Source organism: Carassius auratus, chromosome 43, assembly GCF_003368295.1.
Source record: "Carassius auratus strain Wakin chromosome 43, ASM336829v1, whole genome shotgun sequence".
Lineage (NCBI taxonomy): Eukaryota > Metazoa > Chordata > Actinopteri > Cypriniformes > Cyprinidae > Carassius > Carassius auratus.
In genome coordinates, this window is record NC_039285.1 from 18,842,100 (window position 1) to 18,859,841 (window position 17,742).

General features: G+C 36.9%; 2 protein-coding genes across 2 annotated transcripts; both read left to right on the forward strand.

Annotated features, from left to right (window-relative positions):
• The first annotated feature begins 7,970 nt into the window (after positions 1-7,970).
• On the forward strand, positions 7,971-12,461 carry LOC113061832 (extracellular calcium-sensing receptor-like). Its single transcript, XM_026231288.1, has 6 exons — positions 7,971-8,251; positions 8,427-8,721; positions 8,888-9,673; positions 9,843-10,064; positions 10,138-10,261; positions 11,515-12,461. Exons 1-6 carry the CDS (start codon positions 8,025-8,027, stop codon positions 12,426-12,428), a joined length of 2,568 nt encoding a protein of 855 aa, XP_026087073.1. The 5' UTR covers positions 7,971-8,024; the 3' UTR covers positions 12,429-12,461.
• Positions 12,462-15,084: 2,623 nt separating this feature from the next.
• On the forward strand, positions 15,085-16,923 carry LOC113061316 (extracellular calcium-sensing receptor-like). The gene is made up of 2 exons (XM_026230336.1): positions 15,085-15,109; positions 15,977-16,923. The coding sequence occupies exons 1-2, from the start codon at positions 15,085-15,087 to the stop codon at positions 16,888-16,890; spliced, it is 939 nt and encodes a 312-aa protein (XP_026086121.1). The 3' UTR covers positions 16,891-16,923.
• Positions 16,924-17,742: the final 819 nt, after the last annotated feature.

The window sequence follows — 17,742 nt, forward strand, 5'->3', positions numbered from 1 at the left end:
TGATTGCAAAGCCATGACACCATATAATCATGCATTCTTGATTGTTTGTGGTTTTCCCTTTTGGGAAGAGGTAAAACTTGTTAATTTTACAGTTGATCACTAGGTGGGACCATTAACCCTTTAGATAGGCCTGTGCAAAAAAAGGCTTAGTTTCTGGCTTGTATATGGAGTTATATGGAGTATAACAGCAAATTATAGTGTTTGTGTGTGTGAGAGATTCTTGATTGTTGGTGGTTTTCCCTGTTTGGAAGAGGTAACATTTGTTATTTTTTACAGTTGATCACTAGGTGGGACCATTTACCCTTTAAATAGGCCTGTGTAAAAAAAGGCTTAGTTTCTGGCTTGTATATGGAGTTATATGGAGTATAATTGCAAATTATAGTGTGTGTGTGTGTGACGTGTGTGTGAGAGAGAGAGAGAGAGAGAAAGAAATAGAGGCTGTGAGAGAGACCTTTGTGCACTTACCTTGATGTACAGTATTGGAAAAAATCCAAATATGCACCTCATGCTCTCAGAACTACATGGAGTAAACAATAAAAAAAGAAGTTTGTTTATGCACATGCTGCCTTTTGATGGTGAAAAGTACAGATGGCCTATATGTGAAATGCTCGTCTTTTCTTGATGGTAAAGCCAGTTTAAAACCTTAAAATCCTGTAAAAAAAAAATCTACTTTGCATTAAATTTATGAACATAATGTATTATGGACCAAAATGCAATACCAACTTCAAATAAGCTGCAGCTCGCTGGAGGGGTCACGCTACATAATCACTTCTAAAACTTTGGTACAAGTTGCTTGCTGCTCTTCTCACCATTAAATGACCACCATGATGCCATGCAAGTGTTTAAATCCACGTACTTTGCTTTTGTTTAGTCTATTCCCTTGTTAAGTCTGACGCCACGTAGCAGCGCTTCCGTGTCCAAACGCTTCAATCAGACGCAAATCAGTTACGACGAGAAAACAACAAAAGGTGTTAATATAAACTCACAATGTTAAAGAATACTAGCAAAAAAGTTAGAATCTTAACCTTTAACTCCATTCCAAAGTACCAGATAGCCAGACAATGAAAATATAAATATAAAAAATATTTATATAAATTATTTGTGTTTGGGACACTGTGAGCACGGAGACTGTAGTGTATATCATAAGTTTGAAAGCGTTTAGCTTAAATTATCAATATGAATAAACAATGCTCATAAACGGCTGCTGAGGTCATATTCTCAAGTGAAGCGAGTTGAGGCCTAGACCTGGAAACAGTGCTTCTTACGTCATCACTTAACAACCGAATACTTCCACAACCATTAAAAGGCAGCAGGTGAATAAATACACTTTTGTTTACTCCATGTAGTTCTGAGAGCTCAGGTGTACATTTTGATTTTCAAAGGTCTCTCTCACACACTCTGTCTCTCTCTTTCTCAAACACACACACATACACAGACAATATAATATGCTGTTATACTCCATATAGCTTCATATACAAGTCAGAAACTAAGCTTTTTTTGCACAGGCCTATCCAAAGGGTTAATGGTCCCACCTAGTGATCAACTGTAAAAATAACAAATGTTACCTCTTCCAAACAGGGAAAACCACCAACAATCAAGAATCTCTCACACACACAAACACTATAATTTGCTGTTATACTCCATATAACTCCATATACAAGCCAGAAACTAAGCCTTTTTTTGCACAGGCCTATCTAAAGGGTTAATGGTCCCACCTAGTGATCAACTGTAAAAACAACAAATTTTACCTCTTCCCAAAAGGGAAAACCATAAACAATCAAGAATGCATGATTATATGGTGTCATGGCTTTGCAATCAAAAAATGTCGTTATAATGGAAGTCAATGGGGCAAAAACAGCCACCAACAACTAATTAGGGAGAAAATATTTAAATCTAATGCTGCACAAAAACTAAAAATTCATCAAAGCCAATGTTGCTACTAATCTTTGATATTCCCAAGACTGTTATAAAAAGTAAAAAAAAAAAAAAAATCCAGCCACAATTACTTTTATATTGAAAATATGTAATTTTGTGTGTCTTTTCCCTCAAATCAGTGACATCATTTTTTAAACATTTGGTAGTTTTGATCAGGACTGAAGTTGATTAACAAATTTATGCAAAAAAAATTGAAAAAAATATGAATCTGATAAATTTTTACAGCAGTTTAATTGAGTGGATGTTTTCATCCACGAACAACTCGAAAGGGTAGTGAATTTGAACAATGCACAAGGGTTAATAATAGTCAGAAGAGGATCTATGACTTCTGGAAACACCTCTTTTAGGAGCTTAGATGGTATAGGGTCTAACATACATGTTGTTGGTTTAGATGATTTAACAAGTTTATACAATTATTCCTCTCCTATAGTAGAGAATGAGTGGAACTGTTCCTCAGGGGGTCTATAGTGCACTGTCTGATGCGATACTGTAGCTGACGGCTGAATGGTTGCAATTTTATCTCTAATAGTATCGATTTTAGAAGTAAAGTAGTTCATGAAGTCATCACTGCTGTGGTGTTGGGAAATGTCAACACTTGTTGAGGCTTTATTTTTTTGTTAATTTAGACACTGTATTGAATAAATACCTGGGGTTATGTTTGTTTTTTCCTAAAAGAGAAGAAAAGTAATTGGATCTAGCAGTTTTTAATGCTTTTCTGTAGGATAGGTTACTTTCCCGCCAAGCAATATGAAATACCTCCAGTTTTGTTTTCCTCCAGCTGCGCTCAATTTTTCAGGCTGCTCTCTTTAAGGTGAGCGTATGCTTGAGCTTGAACAAGGAGTTGTGCAGCATGTTCCGAAAGAAAGGGTTTGATCTTCTTGATGTTGAATAAAGCAAATCTGCAGGATCGGACAGTTTTAGCAATGTGGTCTGAAAAGGTCAGTTGATCATCAATCATAACTCCAAGGCTTCTAGCTGTTTTGAAAAGTGTTATTGTTGATGAGCTAACTTGGTGAAATTGTGATGAAACGTTGGGTTTGCTGGAATCACAAGCAGTTCTGTCTTGGCAAGGTTGAGTTGAAGGTGATGATCCATCATCCAGGAAGAAATGTCTGTTAAAAAAGCTGAGGTGCGAGTAGCTACCGTCGGATCATCAGGATGGAATAAGAGGTAGAGTTGATTGTCATCAGCACATCAGTGGTATGAAAAGCCATGTTTCTGAATGACAGAACATATTGATGCCATGTAGACAGAGAAGAGAAGTGGTCCAAGAACTGAGCCCTGAGGCACCCCAGTAGTTAGATATTGTGACTTGGACACCTCACCTCTCCAAGATACTTTGAAGGACCTATCTGATAGGTAAGACTCAAACCATTGAAGTGTTGTTCCTGAGATGCCTTTTGCCAGTAGGGTTGATAGGAGGATCTGGTGGTTAGGCGGACAGATCAAGCAAGATAAGTACTGAAGATTTGGATTCTGCTCTTGCCAGTCTTAGAGCTTCAACAACTGAGAGTAAGGCAGTCTCAGTTGAATGTCCACTTCTGAAGCCAGTTTGGTTGCTGTCAAGGAGGTTGTTGTGTGAAAGGAAGATGGGAAACTGGTCTGTAGTTCCCTAAAAGAGATGGGTTGGGGGTGGGTTTCTTAAGTAGTGGAGTTATACGAGCCTGTCTAAATGAGGGAAAAACACCAGTGTGGAGGGATGTGTTGGTGATGTGAGTGAGTGCAGATACAACTGCAGGAGAAATGGCTTGAAGGAGATGAGATGGAATAGGATCAAGCGGGAAAGTAGTAGGATGATGAGAAAGGATGAGTTTTGAGACTTCTGCCTCAGAAAGCGAAGAGAAGGATGTAAATGAGTGTAAGGTTGCTGGTGATATGAGCTTGACTGATTGTGGTGTGGAAAACTATGGACTAATGTGTTTAATTTTATTAATGAAAAACGTTGCAAAGTCGTCAGCTATTAGAGATGAAGCAGGAGGGGGAGGACAAAGAAGTGAGGAAAATGTTTTAAAAAGCATGCGAGCGTTAGACGAATTGTTAATTTTGTTATGGTAGTATATAATTTTAGCAATGGAGACATTAGCGGAAGGAAGATAAGAGCAACTGATAGACATTAAGGTCAGTAATGTTTTTGGATTTGCGCCAAACCCTTTCAGCAGCTCTAAGCTTAGAGCGGTGTTTGCGTAGAACATCAGATAACCAAGGGGCAGAAGGGGTGTTACAGGCTGGCCTGGAAGATAAGGGGCAAACAGTGTCTAAACAAGATGTAAGAGAGCATCCAAAGATGCAAATAGTTTAGGGGAAGAAAGTGAAGATGAAACCATTGCAGATAGCCGGGAGGGTGAAAGTGTGCATAGGTTACATCGTAAGATGACATATGGAGGGGTAAGTGATGTGTCAGGGACCGTGTTGAGGTTAAGAGTGAGGAGGAAGTGATCCGACGTGTGCAGTAGAGTAACCAGAACATGATCAGTAGAGCATTGTCGTGTGTAAATAAGGTCCAGTTGGTTGCCTGATTTGTGAGTAGCAGTAGTTGACACTCGGTTGAGATCAAAAGAGGCAAGCAGAGTGTGGAAATCAGCAGTGGTGGACAGTAACGGAGTAGCTTTACTTTCAAGTCTCTGTACTTTACTGGAGTAGTTTTATTTCGAGTAACTTTTACTTTTACTTCACTACATTCCAAAGCATAAAATCGTACTTTTTACTTCTCTACATTTCATAGAACATATCGTTACTCCCTATAATATATCACGTGCTCCGACACGCAGAAGCGGTGTCTGATTCATCATGAACGAACTGAGTCTTTTCAAAATAAACTTTTAAATCGGACCGTGAATCGCACCAAACGATTCGTTTACGAATTAGAATGATCCGATTGCAGCTGTTCTGGAGTCGACCACTCACTGATTCAAATGAACCGTTTAGTGCGAGTCACCAGAAGTAAGAACCGGGAGATCTTGTGAGCGCGCGTGGGTCTGATGTTACTAAAAGTAAGTTATTAATGTCGAAATTTAGGATTAATTATTGTAACTGAAAATCATATTTAGGTCAAAATTTTCAGTTATTTGGGAACTAACTCCGCTGTTAAAGGGTGATCTATTTAAGCCCACTGAAATGCTCGAGGGCAGACGATGCACACACATCAATCAGCTTCTCTGTGTTTTAGGTAAAAAAAAAAAAAAAAAAGCCTTTAACCTAACACAGATTATATAAAATAACTCGTGCATGTTCAAATTCCTAAAATGTCTTTCCTAACTTCAGGCCTTATTATCATATATAGTTGTGATGTTCTGTAAAACAACAAACTTTAAAATACTTTGTTCTTACTGGTGAAGATCAGATGGTCACCTCTGTTTTCTCTCAGGTACATCACAGTGTAAGCTTCACAGTGAACATTACTCTCGTCAACGTAGTCCATATCAACAACAAAAATATATCTTGACTCCATATAGTGGTTATTTTGGAAAAAATCCCAGGTACTTTGAGCAGTAGGATTATAAAAAAAGTTTGCTAATATAAAATTAAATTAAGTATCCTATATAAAATTTCAAACATCTATCTTTCAGTACTTTTTTTACTTAAGTACGTAAAAAATTTAGTACTTTTTCCTTTCACTTGAGTAAAATTGAAAAAGGAGTACTTTTACTGGAGAAATATTTTACTATACGTATCTGTACTTTTACTCAAGTACTTGATTTGTGTACTTCGTCCACCACTGGAAATCAGCATACAGAGGTTTATCTAGGTGGATGTTAAAATCTCCAAGCATAACTATATATATATATATATTAGGGGTGTAACGATACGCGTATTCGTATTGAACCGTTCGGTACGACGCTTTCGGTTCGGTACGCGGTACGCATTATGTATACCGAACGGTTCGTTGGAGTAATTAATTATATTTGAAAAAAAAAAAAAAAGAGAGAGAGAGAAATATAATGATATGCGTTCAACAAGGTAGCCCAATAACCCAAACAACGTAACAGGCAACGCCCCTGACACTCCCGAAGAAGAAAAAAACACCATCTTATATGTTTATGTTAGGCTACTCAGCAGGCGCTCGCTCACTCAGTACGCGCTGAAGGCTCGTTGCAAAATAGCCAATGCGTTTAACAGACTAGAAATGAGAAGATCCTCCAATAACCAACAGGTCTGGTGTTTGGGTGCACTTTGGATTCCCTTTAAGCTATAATGGTGATGGCAAGAGAGTGGTGGATAAAAAAACAACGGTATGTCGCATCTGCAACATGACAGGGTACACCAGCGGGAATACAAAAAAAAAAAAAAAACACCAGCGGAAATATCTGGGATATATGCGTCAGTACTATCTGGGAAAAGACGAAAAAAAAGAGAAACATGCACGCAGCAAACTATCCCTGCAGCATTTAGAAACTATAGCTTACAGGGAATCCAACCCAAACACCAGACCTGTTGGTTATTTTAGGATCTTATATTTCTGGTCTGTTAAATGCATTAGACATTTTGCAACGAGCCTTCAGCGCGTGCTGAGTGAGCGAGCGCCTTAGGGGCCGTTCACATATCGTGCCTAAAAACGCATGGAAAACGCTAAGCGCGTCTTTCTCCTGAGGCGTCTGTCTTTGCTAAGCAACAATGACGTGCTCTCTCCATGAGACGCGGAAATTTCAGCGAAGGATAAATGGATTTGCAGCTCTAAAAATCGCTTGCAGTAGCTCTGCTACTGAATTTATTTCAAAATTGCAATCCATATACAACTATGATCAGCTGTTCCTTCATCTTGGCTGAGCTCTCAACGTTGTTACGGGAAAGGATGAAGCTGATTGGTTGGTTCTTGTCACATGACCCGCGGTGCGCTTGCGGCATTCTGAAAAGTTGAGATGTTTTTACATTTTGCTGTATCTAAAACGTATCGAACCGAACCGAACCGAACCGTGACATCAGTGTATCGTATCGAACCGAACCGTGAATTTTGTGAACCGTTACACCCCTAATATATATATATATATATATATATATATATATATATATATATATATATATATATATATATATATATTCAGTTTCAACAATTTTTTCCATTTTATATACCTGAAAGATTTGGTGATATAGGCTATTTGATAACGTCAGATTGCACATCATTACAACAGCACTTACCATATTATCGCAGACATTGCTTTATTGCACATCCATTTCTCGACTTGAGTGGAATGATCCTCTGTGGTTTGTGTGCAGTGTGCACTTGTTTGCACATGAGCAAGGGTGTTTTATGAGTCTAACTTGCAAACGCCAGACCACTGATTCGTCAAAACTGCTTTCCTCTAGACTGTGTTCTGACTATTTTTTAGTAAGTAACGTATATACTTAGGGGAACTGTACCAAAGTAAAAGTACCGTATTTTCCACACTATAAGGCGCACAGGATTATAATGCGCACATTCAATGAATGGCCTATTTTAGAACTGTTTTCATATATAGGGCGCACCGGATTATAAAATGCATAGAATAGAAGATACTGCAGTCAAACGTTTGACTGGGTTTGCATTATGCATCCACTACATGGAGCTATGCTAAAGGGAATGTCAACATTTTTCGAGAAAATTCGAGAAAAAGTCTTTTAAGTACGCCTTATAGTGCGGAAAATATGTTATACATTTTAATTAGGAAATGTAGTGGAGTAAAAGTAAAAAAATGCCTGAAATATAAAAAACAGTACAGACACTCTTTTTAAATAATAATAATAATAATATTAATAATATATATATATATATATATATATATATATATATATATATATATATATATACATATATATATGTGTCTGATAAAGTATAGGATGGAAAATACACATCTTTAAAAAGAACTAGAGGATATTAATGCAAAATCTGAAATTTTAAACAAACATGCTTTTGTAACAAGTCCCGTTTATGGTGTATTGCAACTTATGAGATAAATTCTCATTCTATGAAAATATGATGTAAAATATTAACCAATTAACCACACCCTCTTAGATTTTCCAGTGCCAAATTGAAACATACTACAGCATTGGCTGGTGGGTATATAAAACAAGGCACAATTCTCAGCTAACATTTGGAGGGGTTGATATCAGGAGACATGCATGTTAGTCTTTTATTGACAGTGACATTAATGTTTATTACAAGGGTTTCCCCTGAGTTTGGGGATAATTTAGGCACCTGTATCCTCCAAGGTGACCCACAGCTCCCTGCTCTCTTCAAGGATGGAGACTTTGTTGTTGGAGGGGCTTTTACCATTCATTATTATCTGAGGACAGAGAAGCACACCTACACTAGACGGCCACAACCACTAGTGTGCAGTGGCAGGTTAGAGTATTTAAAAATACAAGAATACAATCCTTAATAAAGGATTGAATATGTTAAATTGATTGTTCGTAAATAATCCAATGTAAAATTAGCTAATGAGAATCAGACAAACAAAACTTATAGATTTTTATATTTTATTTCTAAAATGTTGTAATAAAGTTTTTTTCCTAAACAGCATGGACTTTAGAGAGCTACGCTTTGCTCGTGCCTTACAGTATGCCATCCAAGAGATCAACAACAGCTCTGATCTCTTACCAGGCATTACTTTAGGGTACCACATATATGACTCTTGTGCATCTGTGCCAATGGTAATGAAAGTAGCTGTTCAACTTACCAATGGATTAGATCTCTTATTCAACGACACTGGATCCTGTGTAAAATCTGCTGCAGTTATCGCATTAGTTGGAGAATCTGGTTCCACTGCGGCTATAAGCACTTCAAGACTTTTCGGTCGTTTTGGAATTCCACAGGTGATTGATCTCTTGACTTTTTCCTAGTCTTCTTTAAAACTTGTAGACAAAAGTTTGGTGCTGTATCACAATGAAAATGCAAAAATATTTTTTGACATTTGTGTCATAAGATATCATGCATGTAAATGTAAAATATACTTATTTATTTGTTTACTGTGCTCTATAGGTGAGTCATTACGCAACATGCGCATGTCTCAGTGACAAGCGTCAGCATCCTACTTTCTTCAGGACCATCCCCAGCGATCACCATCAAGCGGCAGCATTGGCACAGATGGTTAAGCGCTTCGGATGGACGTGGATCGGGGCTGTGCGCAGTGACTCAGACTATGGGAACAATGGCATGGCATCATTCCTGAAAGCTGCAGAGCAGGAGGGAATCTGTGTGGAATATTCCGAGGCCTACTACAGGACTCAGCCACGCAGCAAACTGAAAAGGGTCGCGGATGTCATTCGTAGGTCAACAGTTCATGTAATAGTTGCCTTCATGGCAGCAGGTGATATGAGATTTCTGCTAGAAGAGCTGAGCCAGCAGCCTCCTCCCCCGTTACAGTGGATTGGGAGCGAGGCATGGGTTACAGACCCACAAATGCTGCGGTTTAATTTGTGTATCGGTGCTGTGGGTTTTGCAATTCCCCGGTCTGTTATCCCAGGTTTTCGTAATTTTCTACTTGACATGTCTCCAGAACAAGCGCTGAATTTTCCCCTGCTGACAGAATTCTGGGAAAGCTCATTCAGCTGTAGTCTAAAACGACAGACAGGTTCTTCTGCTGATATGCCAGCTTGTGATGGCAGGGAGAACCTGCGTGCTTTACAGAACCCCTACACAGACACGTCCCAGTTACGGATCACTAACATGGTGTACAAAGCCACATATGCTATAGCTCATGCCCTCCACGGCATTATCTGTAACAAAAAGCAGTGCGACAAAAACATCAAAGTTGAACCCTGGCAGGTAAAATAAAAAAAACATTATTTTATTAATATTTTCCCCAATACATTTACAAAGAGATTAGAAAATTCTAAATATGGTGCAATATTTCCTTTTTGTATAGGCCTACTATAACATATATTGATTATTCAATAAGTTACACCAGTCTGTATTTTTCATGCCTATTATGCAGGTTTTTTATCAGCTGAAGCAAGTAAACTTTATCAAAAATAATTATTCGGTCTCATTTGATACCAATGGAGACCCTGTGGCCACATATGAACTTGTGAATTGGCAGCTTCAGGGAGACGGTTCAGTTGATTTTGTGACAGTGGGTCAATATGATGCATCCAAGCCTAAAGGCCAAGAATTCAGTCTGAGCAAATCTATAATTTGGTATGATGGCAGTGAAAAGGTATAAAAGGTTTTTGTTCTATTCTGTGTAGTTGTTCTGGGTGTTGTTCTATAATGAATTATCCTTTTTGCAGGTGCCTGTGTCTGTATGCAGTGAGAGCTGTCCTCCAGGTACAAGGAAGGCTGTGAGAAAAGGAAGACCTATCTGCTGTTATGACTGTATTAACTGCGCAGATGGTGAGATTAGCAATGAGACAGGTACATGTCTGATCATTCTTGTAAATAAATCATATGCTTGTTGGTCAATGATTTTTGACTAGGATAAAGAAAAGGATCTTTTAAAAATGTTTTAACAATCTAGCTTGAAAAGTTCTTAGAAAAAGTTCTTAGAAATATTTGGTCACACTTATTTATTAATGTCTCTCTGTTACAGTTTCTTTATGCAATTTAATACTGATTAATACTGGTTCATTGGACCAAATTACTTTGAGTTGGTGTACACAATATACTTATACTAGTGATATGTGAAGCAGTTTGTTAAAATATTTTAATAATAATATTTCAATGAACTACTTTTTTTAAGGTATGTTTTCACTTCATTAAGCTTTTTTTTTTTTTTTTTTTTTTTATCGTGATATCAGGAAAATTCTCACCCCGGTTGATTGATTTTTTTTTTTTTTTTTTTTTTTTTTGTACGCCCTTATATAAAATGCATTTTAATATGACATTATAATTTAGAAGGGCCATGAACTGCATTTTTATTTATTTTGTAACGTATTCTGGACTTACAATACTTCACAGTGATTTTACATTATAAAAAAGGTTCATAGTGTAGAAATAAATGACTATTTTGTACTCTGATTCAAGCCCTCAGAATTAGTTGTCTGTTTAAATGGACGGGTCCCTGTTAAGACTTCAAAACAGCCACGTTATGATTGGCTAACATATTTTTAGTCCAATAATCCTGCTGTAGAAGTCATTTTGTCTGTTCCTATTATGCTTTACTAGGCAGGCTAAAGTTACAATAATTAAGACATAGGCATTGATTTATGTCTATGCAGGCAGTCTTGTGCTCTCTATTATGTAATAAAAACCCAGATATAGAATACATGTTATTTTGCCAGCTTGGTCTTAATAAAAGCAGTTTTTTGCAATTTTGAATTCTGAAACTTACAGTATGATGTTATGGTATGATGAGCTCTTAAAATAGATTACTCAATTCATTAATGTTTTAATAACTTTTAATTGTATTATTTTTGTTTACTTTAATAACCATAAAAAAACTAAAGTGGTTAAATCAAGCCATTGTATGTACTTTATGAATTGCATTTTATATACAGGTATGTTTTATTTATTTATTTTAATATAGGATACAAATTAGCATCATGTAATTGACCCTACTTCTGGGTTAGTCATTTTAAAAGAAATTAGTCTGCTCATAACATGTAAGTCTCTGTTTTATTCTTGATGTTCTTGAATGACTGCTGAATACTGTTTTCTTCATTTTACAGATTCTTTAGATTGTCTCAGATGCCTGCCTCAGTATTGGCCCAATAATGAGAAGGACAAGTGTTTTCCTAAACCAGTGGAGTTTCTCTCCTGGGATGAGATCCTTGGGACTATGCTGGCTGCTTTCTCTATTGCTGGCTCTTTAGCAGCTTTTAGCATAACTTTAGTATTCTACAAAAACAGGGCTTCTCCGATAGTAAGAGCCAACAACTCAGAGCTAAGCTTCATGTTGCTCTTCTCATTGACTCTGTGTTTCCTCTGTTCACTTACTTTCATTGGTCGTCCCACTGAGTGGTCCTGTATGTTACGTCACACAGCATTTGGCATCACTTTTGTCCTCTGTATCTCTTGTGTTCTGGGGAAAACAATAGTAGTGTTAATGGCCTTCAAAGCTACAATTCCAGGAAGTAATGTCATGAAATGTTTTGGGCCTCTTCAACAGAGATTCAGTGTTTTTGGTTTCACTCTAATACAGATACTTATATGTGTGCTTTGGTTAACAATATCCCCACCAGTTCCTTACAATAATATGCAACATTACAAAGAAAAAATAATTCTAGAATGCAGTTTAGGATCAGCTATAGGTTTCTGGGCTGTACTAGGTTATATTGGCCTGCTAGCTTTCCTTTGCTTTGTTTTAGCTTTTCTAGCACGAAAGCTACCTGATAATTTCAATGAGGCGAAATTCATCACATTCAGCATGCTCATATTCTGTGCTGTATGGATCACTTTTGTTCCAGCTTATGTCAGCTCTCCAGGGAAATTCACGGTGGCCGTGGAGATATTTGCTATTTTAGCTTCAAGCTTTGGTCTGATTCTCTGTATTTTTGCCCCTAAGTGTTTTATTATTGTCTTTAGACCAGAGCAGAATACCAAAAAACACTTAATGGGTAAAATACCAACAAAAGCCCTCTAAAACACACAAAATTAGATATCAAATGATTTTACTTTGTCAGGTCTCACACCACTGAAATACTATAATACTAATATAAAATACTGCTATATTTTATACAAATTATTACCAATATTGTGCTAATTTTTATAATATTTACTGTTTAAAAAAACATGTATGCGTTAATATACTTCCATGACTACACATAATTATACTACTGCCCAGTAGTAGAAGTATAATAAAGTGCTCATTCAGCATATATAGAAGTATTTTATTAAATATTCCATATATATATATATATATATATATATATATATATATATATATATATATATATATATATATATATATATATATATATATATATATATATATATATATTAATGCAATCTTTAAGAATTTTTTTTTTTTTTTTTTTTATTGTACTAAATGAACATGGAATGTAAGATAATAAATTCATCCAGAAAATAATCACTCACATATCTGTTAGTGATACACATATGGCATACATATTTTACTTGTAAAGCCGGCCAAAGGCATAAGCCAGGGCTATTCAATTAATTTCATTTGAGGGCCGGATTATAGAATTGAAATTTGAAGGGGGCCATGGGTGCATTTTGACATGATTGCTTGTGGTTTTGTCGTTTGAAGTACTACTGCCGCATTTGTCCTAAGCAGCTAGCCAGCATGCATTCAGCCGAATGCGCAGACATTCAAACTACCGATATATTGCATTTAATCACCTTCATCCAGTCTGCGTTATTTCTCGAAAGACATTTTTACCAATAGCACTCTCTTTATATTAGTTTAAAGTAAACAAAACCGATTGTCAACGTCACTGCCGTCTATTGATGTTGCGGTCTGGTAGATTGTCCTTGTTGCGTCTCTATCAGGGTTGCCAGGTTTTCAAAAGAAAACCTGCCCAATCACTACTCAAAACAAGCACAAACTGGCTCAATTGCATTTCGAGGGGGACCCCAGTTAAAAATTGCAATTTTTGGTGGGGTTCCCCTGCTTAAAGGTCCCGTTCTTCGTGATCCCATGTTTTAAACTTTAGTTAGTGTGTAATGTTGTTGTTAGAGTATAAATAATATCTGTAAAATTCTAAAGCTCAAAGTTCAATGCCAAGCCAGATATTTTATTTAACAGAATTTGCCTACAAAAAATGACCAGTTTGGACTACATCCCTCTAGTTCCTGCAGTAATGACGTCACTAAAACAGTTTTTTGACTATTAACTAACCACCGTCCACAGGAATACACAAACAGGGGGTTGTGGTCTTGTTGCGCTCCGACATGTAGTCGAAACACTGTTATTTTCATCTCGGAGTCCGATTGCCTTTGTTAGGGCTTCCCAGGGATGCTGTACTTGAAGATTAATGGTCGAATTTATGTTTAACTCGGTTCCCGAAAATTATAATCCACATGTAAAACTACGTGCAGCACATTTTGCTGAGGACAGCTTCCTCAATCTCAATCAGTTTAATGCTGGATTCGCACAAAGATTGTTCTTGAAAGATGGAGCAGTTCTCTCTTTGTCTGGAGAAGGCGTTGTTTATGGAGCACAACAAGTAAGTGTATTGTATTATTTAAGTTGGTGCGTTTAACAGTTTCTGTAACTTATTAAACAAAGGGCAACGCTGTTTAGCTTTGTTAACTAGATGGTAGTGCTGTGCAAAAAATTTGAATGCGATTTTCATGTGCATCTCGTCAGTAAAAATGCTCCTGTGATTATAAGTACATCTCCAGCACGTGCGTTCTAGCCCAATCGCGTTTACAGGAGGGCCGCGTGCTCTAAGCTGTTTTCGGCTCGGGCCTGGCTTGGGCTTGCTCTCCAGTTTGCGAGGTAAACGAGCGGTCATGTGATGTGTTTCGATTAGCGCGAGAAAGATGTGAAAATGAATGCTGAGCAGGTGTAATGGAAGCTTGCCTCTGGTGATTACGTTTTGGTTGCACCAGCAACTAAAGCAAACTCTGAGGTGTGGAAAAGTTTTGATCATGTTTATAATGAGAATAATGAGTGAATAATGACGCACCATCAGTAAGCGCAGGAGCGCGCTGAAGACATCTACAGTGGATTCAATCATTTTCCTCCACAAAAACATGTAGACCTAGCCTAATCTCTGTGAGTAAAGGTTTTTCAAATGATAACTAAATATTCATTGAGTCTTAAATGCATAATGTTGACAGAGTATTTACGCTAATGTTGGCATTATTCTTTTATTAAATATCATCTGCTAATGCGAAGCAAATCCGGCGGAGCCTTTATCTTAATTTTGTTATTGCCAAATACCCATCTTAATTAAAAATTTATCTTAATTAAATTTTTTTTTAATGACTCGTTTTTATTGGTGCGTTGGTCTATTTATAGGTTAAATGAGCCTATGTCTAGATTGCTGAGATGTTACAATGTCACAGAGGACTTATTTTATTTCTTTATTCCAACTTCCAAGTGGTCTGGTCTACGTTAGTTATGAGTAAATTATGTTATAACATGAATAAATGACTCATTGTTGACAAAAGGCAAAAGAGCTCTATTTGAATAATGTCGGTCTGTAAACAGGTTCGGGCTTTAAAAAAACTGTCAGTCAAAATGTACTTGTCGGGCTCGGCTGAAACCTGTAGGGCTCGGGTCCTGTCGGGCCTAACTTTTAAGGCCCGATTACAGCTCTAGCACCAATATGTGCAACCTGCAAATCCGGGAACGTAACTGTCAATTTAGTCACAGCCCCATTTTAGGGGAAAATAAACTAGATTTCCCATAGACTAGACTTCCATACAAATTAGCAGCAAAAAGGAACGTCTCTACACAGCCGGCAGGTGTGAATAACTTAAGAAATCCCTAAGACAAAACATTTCAAGTAATAATATGTCCATCCTGCCGGCCACAGAGCATGAAAGATACATCCACAAACTTGATTTGGTCAATTTAAAAACCTGTGCCTTCATTCTCCCAGTGTCAAATTGGTGTAACAACCCCACCCATTGCCAAGAGTCTTACCGGACATTTACTCATAATGTTACCTCATTGAGTCACCAGGTGAGCCATGTAGTGAATGATTTTGCTTCGTATTTGAAAGTAAACATCTTTAAAAGTATATATTATGTCTTTATATTTAGAGTACTTAGTGCACTTTCCTGTCCAGCCATACAACTAGCCTGGCTTATCTTTCGATTAGCATCATACGTAATTCATGATATTTCCATAACAGCGAGATATTGATGATGATGGCAGGTAGCCCTGAATTTCAAATTTGGGGTTTTACAAACATTAATGGTGCACCCAACCACACAACAACCCTTTGGCATGTTGTAAGGTTAGCCCACTTCCTCTATCCAGTACTGTATGGCGGATTGTTTTCCCCTAAAAGCGGGCGTGGACCTGTTCATAGACATTCTATGACGCTGCGCCGGTTGTGCGTATTGAATAGCCCTGGCATAAGCCACCAGGGGGACCCCTAGAGTATTTTAAAGTCATTTTAAAAGAAATTAGTCTGCTCATAACATGTAAGTCTCTGTTTTATTCTTGATGTTCTTGAATGACTGCTGAATACTGTTTTCTTCATTTTACAGATTCTTTAGATTGTCTCAGATGCCTGCCTCAGTATTGGCCCAATAATGAGAAGGACAAGTGTTTTCCTAAACCAGTGGAGTTTCTCTCCTGGGATGAGATCCTTGGGACTATGCTGGCTGCTTTCTCTATTGCTGGCTCTTTAGCAGCTTTTAGCATAACTTTAGTATTCTACAAAAACAGGGCTTCTCCGATAGTAAGAGCCAACAACTCAGAGCTAAGCTTCATGTTGCTCTTCTCATTGACTCTGTGTTTCCTCTGTTCACTTACTTTCATTGGTCGTCCCACTGAGTGGTCCTGTATGTTACGTCACACAGCATTTGGCATCACTTTTGTCCTCTGTATCTCTTGTGTTCTGGGGAAAACAATAGTAGTGTTAATGGCCTTCAAAGCTACAATTCCAGGAAGTAATGTCATGAAATGTTTTGGGCCTCTTCAACAGAGATTCAGTGTTTTTGGTTTCACTCTAATACAGATACTTATATGTGTGCTTTGGTTAACAATATCCCCACCAGTTCCTTACAATAATATGCAACATTACAAAGAAAAAATAATTCTAGAATGCAGTTTAGGATCAGCTATAGGTTTCTGGGCTGTACTAGGTTATATTGGCCTGCTAGCTTTCCTTTGCTTTGTTTTAGCTTTTCTAGCACGAAAGCTACCTGATAATTTCAATGAGGCGAAATTCATCACATTCAGCATGCTCATATTCTGTGCTGTATGGATCACTTTTGTTCCAGCTTATGTCAGCTCTCCAGGGAAATTCACGGTGGCCGTGGAGATATTTGCTATTTTAGCTTCAAGCTTTGGTCTGATTCTCTGTATTTTTGCCCCTAAGTGTTTTATTATTGTCTTTAGACCAGAGCAGAATACCAAAAAACACTTAATGGGTAAAATACCAACAAAAGCCCTCTAAAACACACAAAATTAGATATCAAATGATTTTACTTTGTCAGGTCTCACACCACTGAAATACTATAATACTAATATAAAATACTGCTATATTTTATACAAATTATTACCAATATTGTGCTAATTTTTATAATATTTACTGTTTAAAAAAACATGTATGCGTTAATATACTTCCATGACTACACATAATTATACTACTGCCCAGTAGTAGAAGTATAATAAAGTGCTCATTCAGCATATATAGAAGTATTTTATTAAATATTCCATATATATATATATATATATATATATATATATATATATATATATATATATATATATATATATATATATATATGTATATATATATATATATATATATATATATATATATATATATATATATATATATATATATTAATGCAATCTTTAAGAATTTTTTTTTTTTTTTTTTATTGTACTAAATGAACATGGAATGTAAGATAATAAATTCATCCAGAAAATAATCACTCACATATCTGTTAGTGATACACATATGGCATACATATTTTACTTGTAAAGCCGGCCAAAGGCATAAGCCAGGGCTATTCAATTAATTTCATTTGAGGGCCGGATTATAGAATTGAAATTTGAAGGGGGCCATGGGTGCATTTTGACATGATTGCTTGTGGTTTTGTCGTTTGAAGTACTACTGCCGCATTTGTCCTAAGCAGCTAGCCAGCATGCATTCAGCCGAATGCGCAGACATTCAAACTACCGATATATTGCATTTAATCACCTTCATCCAGTCTGCGTTATTTCTCGAAAGACATTTTTACCAATAGCACTCTCTTTATATTAGTTTAAAGTAAACAAAACCGATTGTCAACGTCACTGC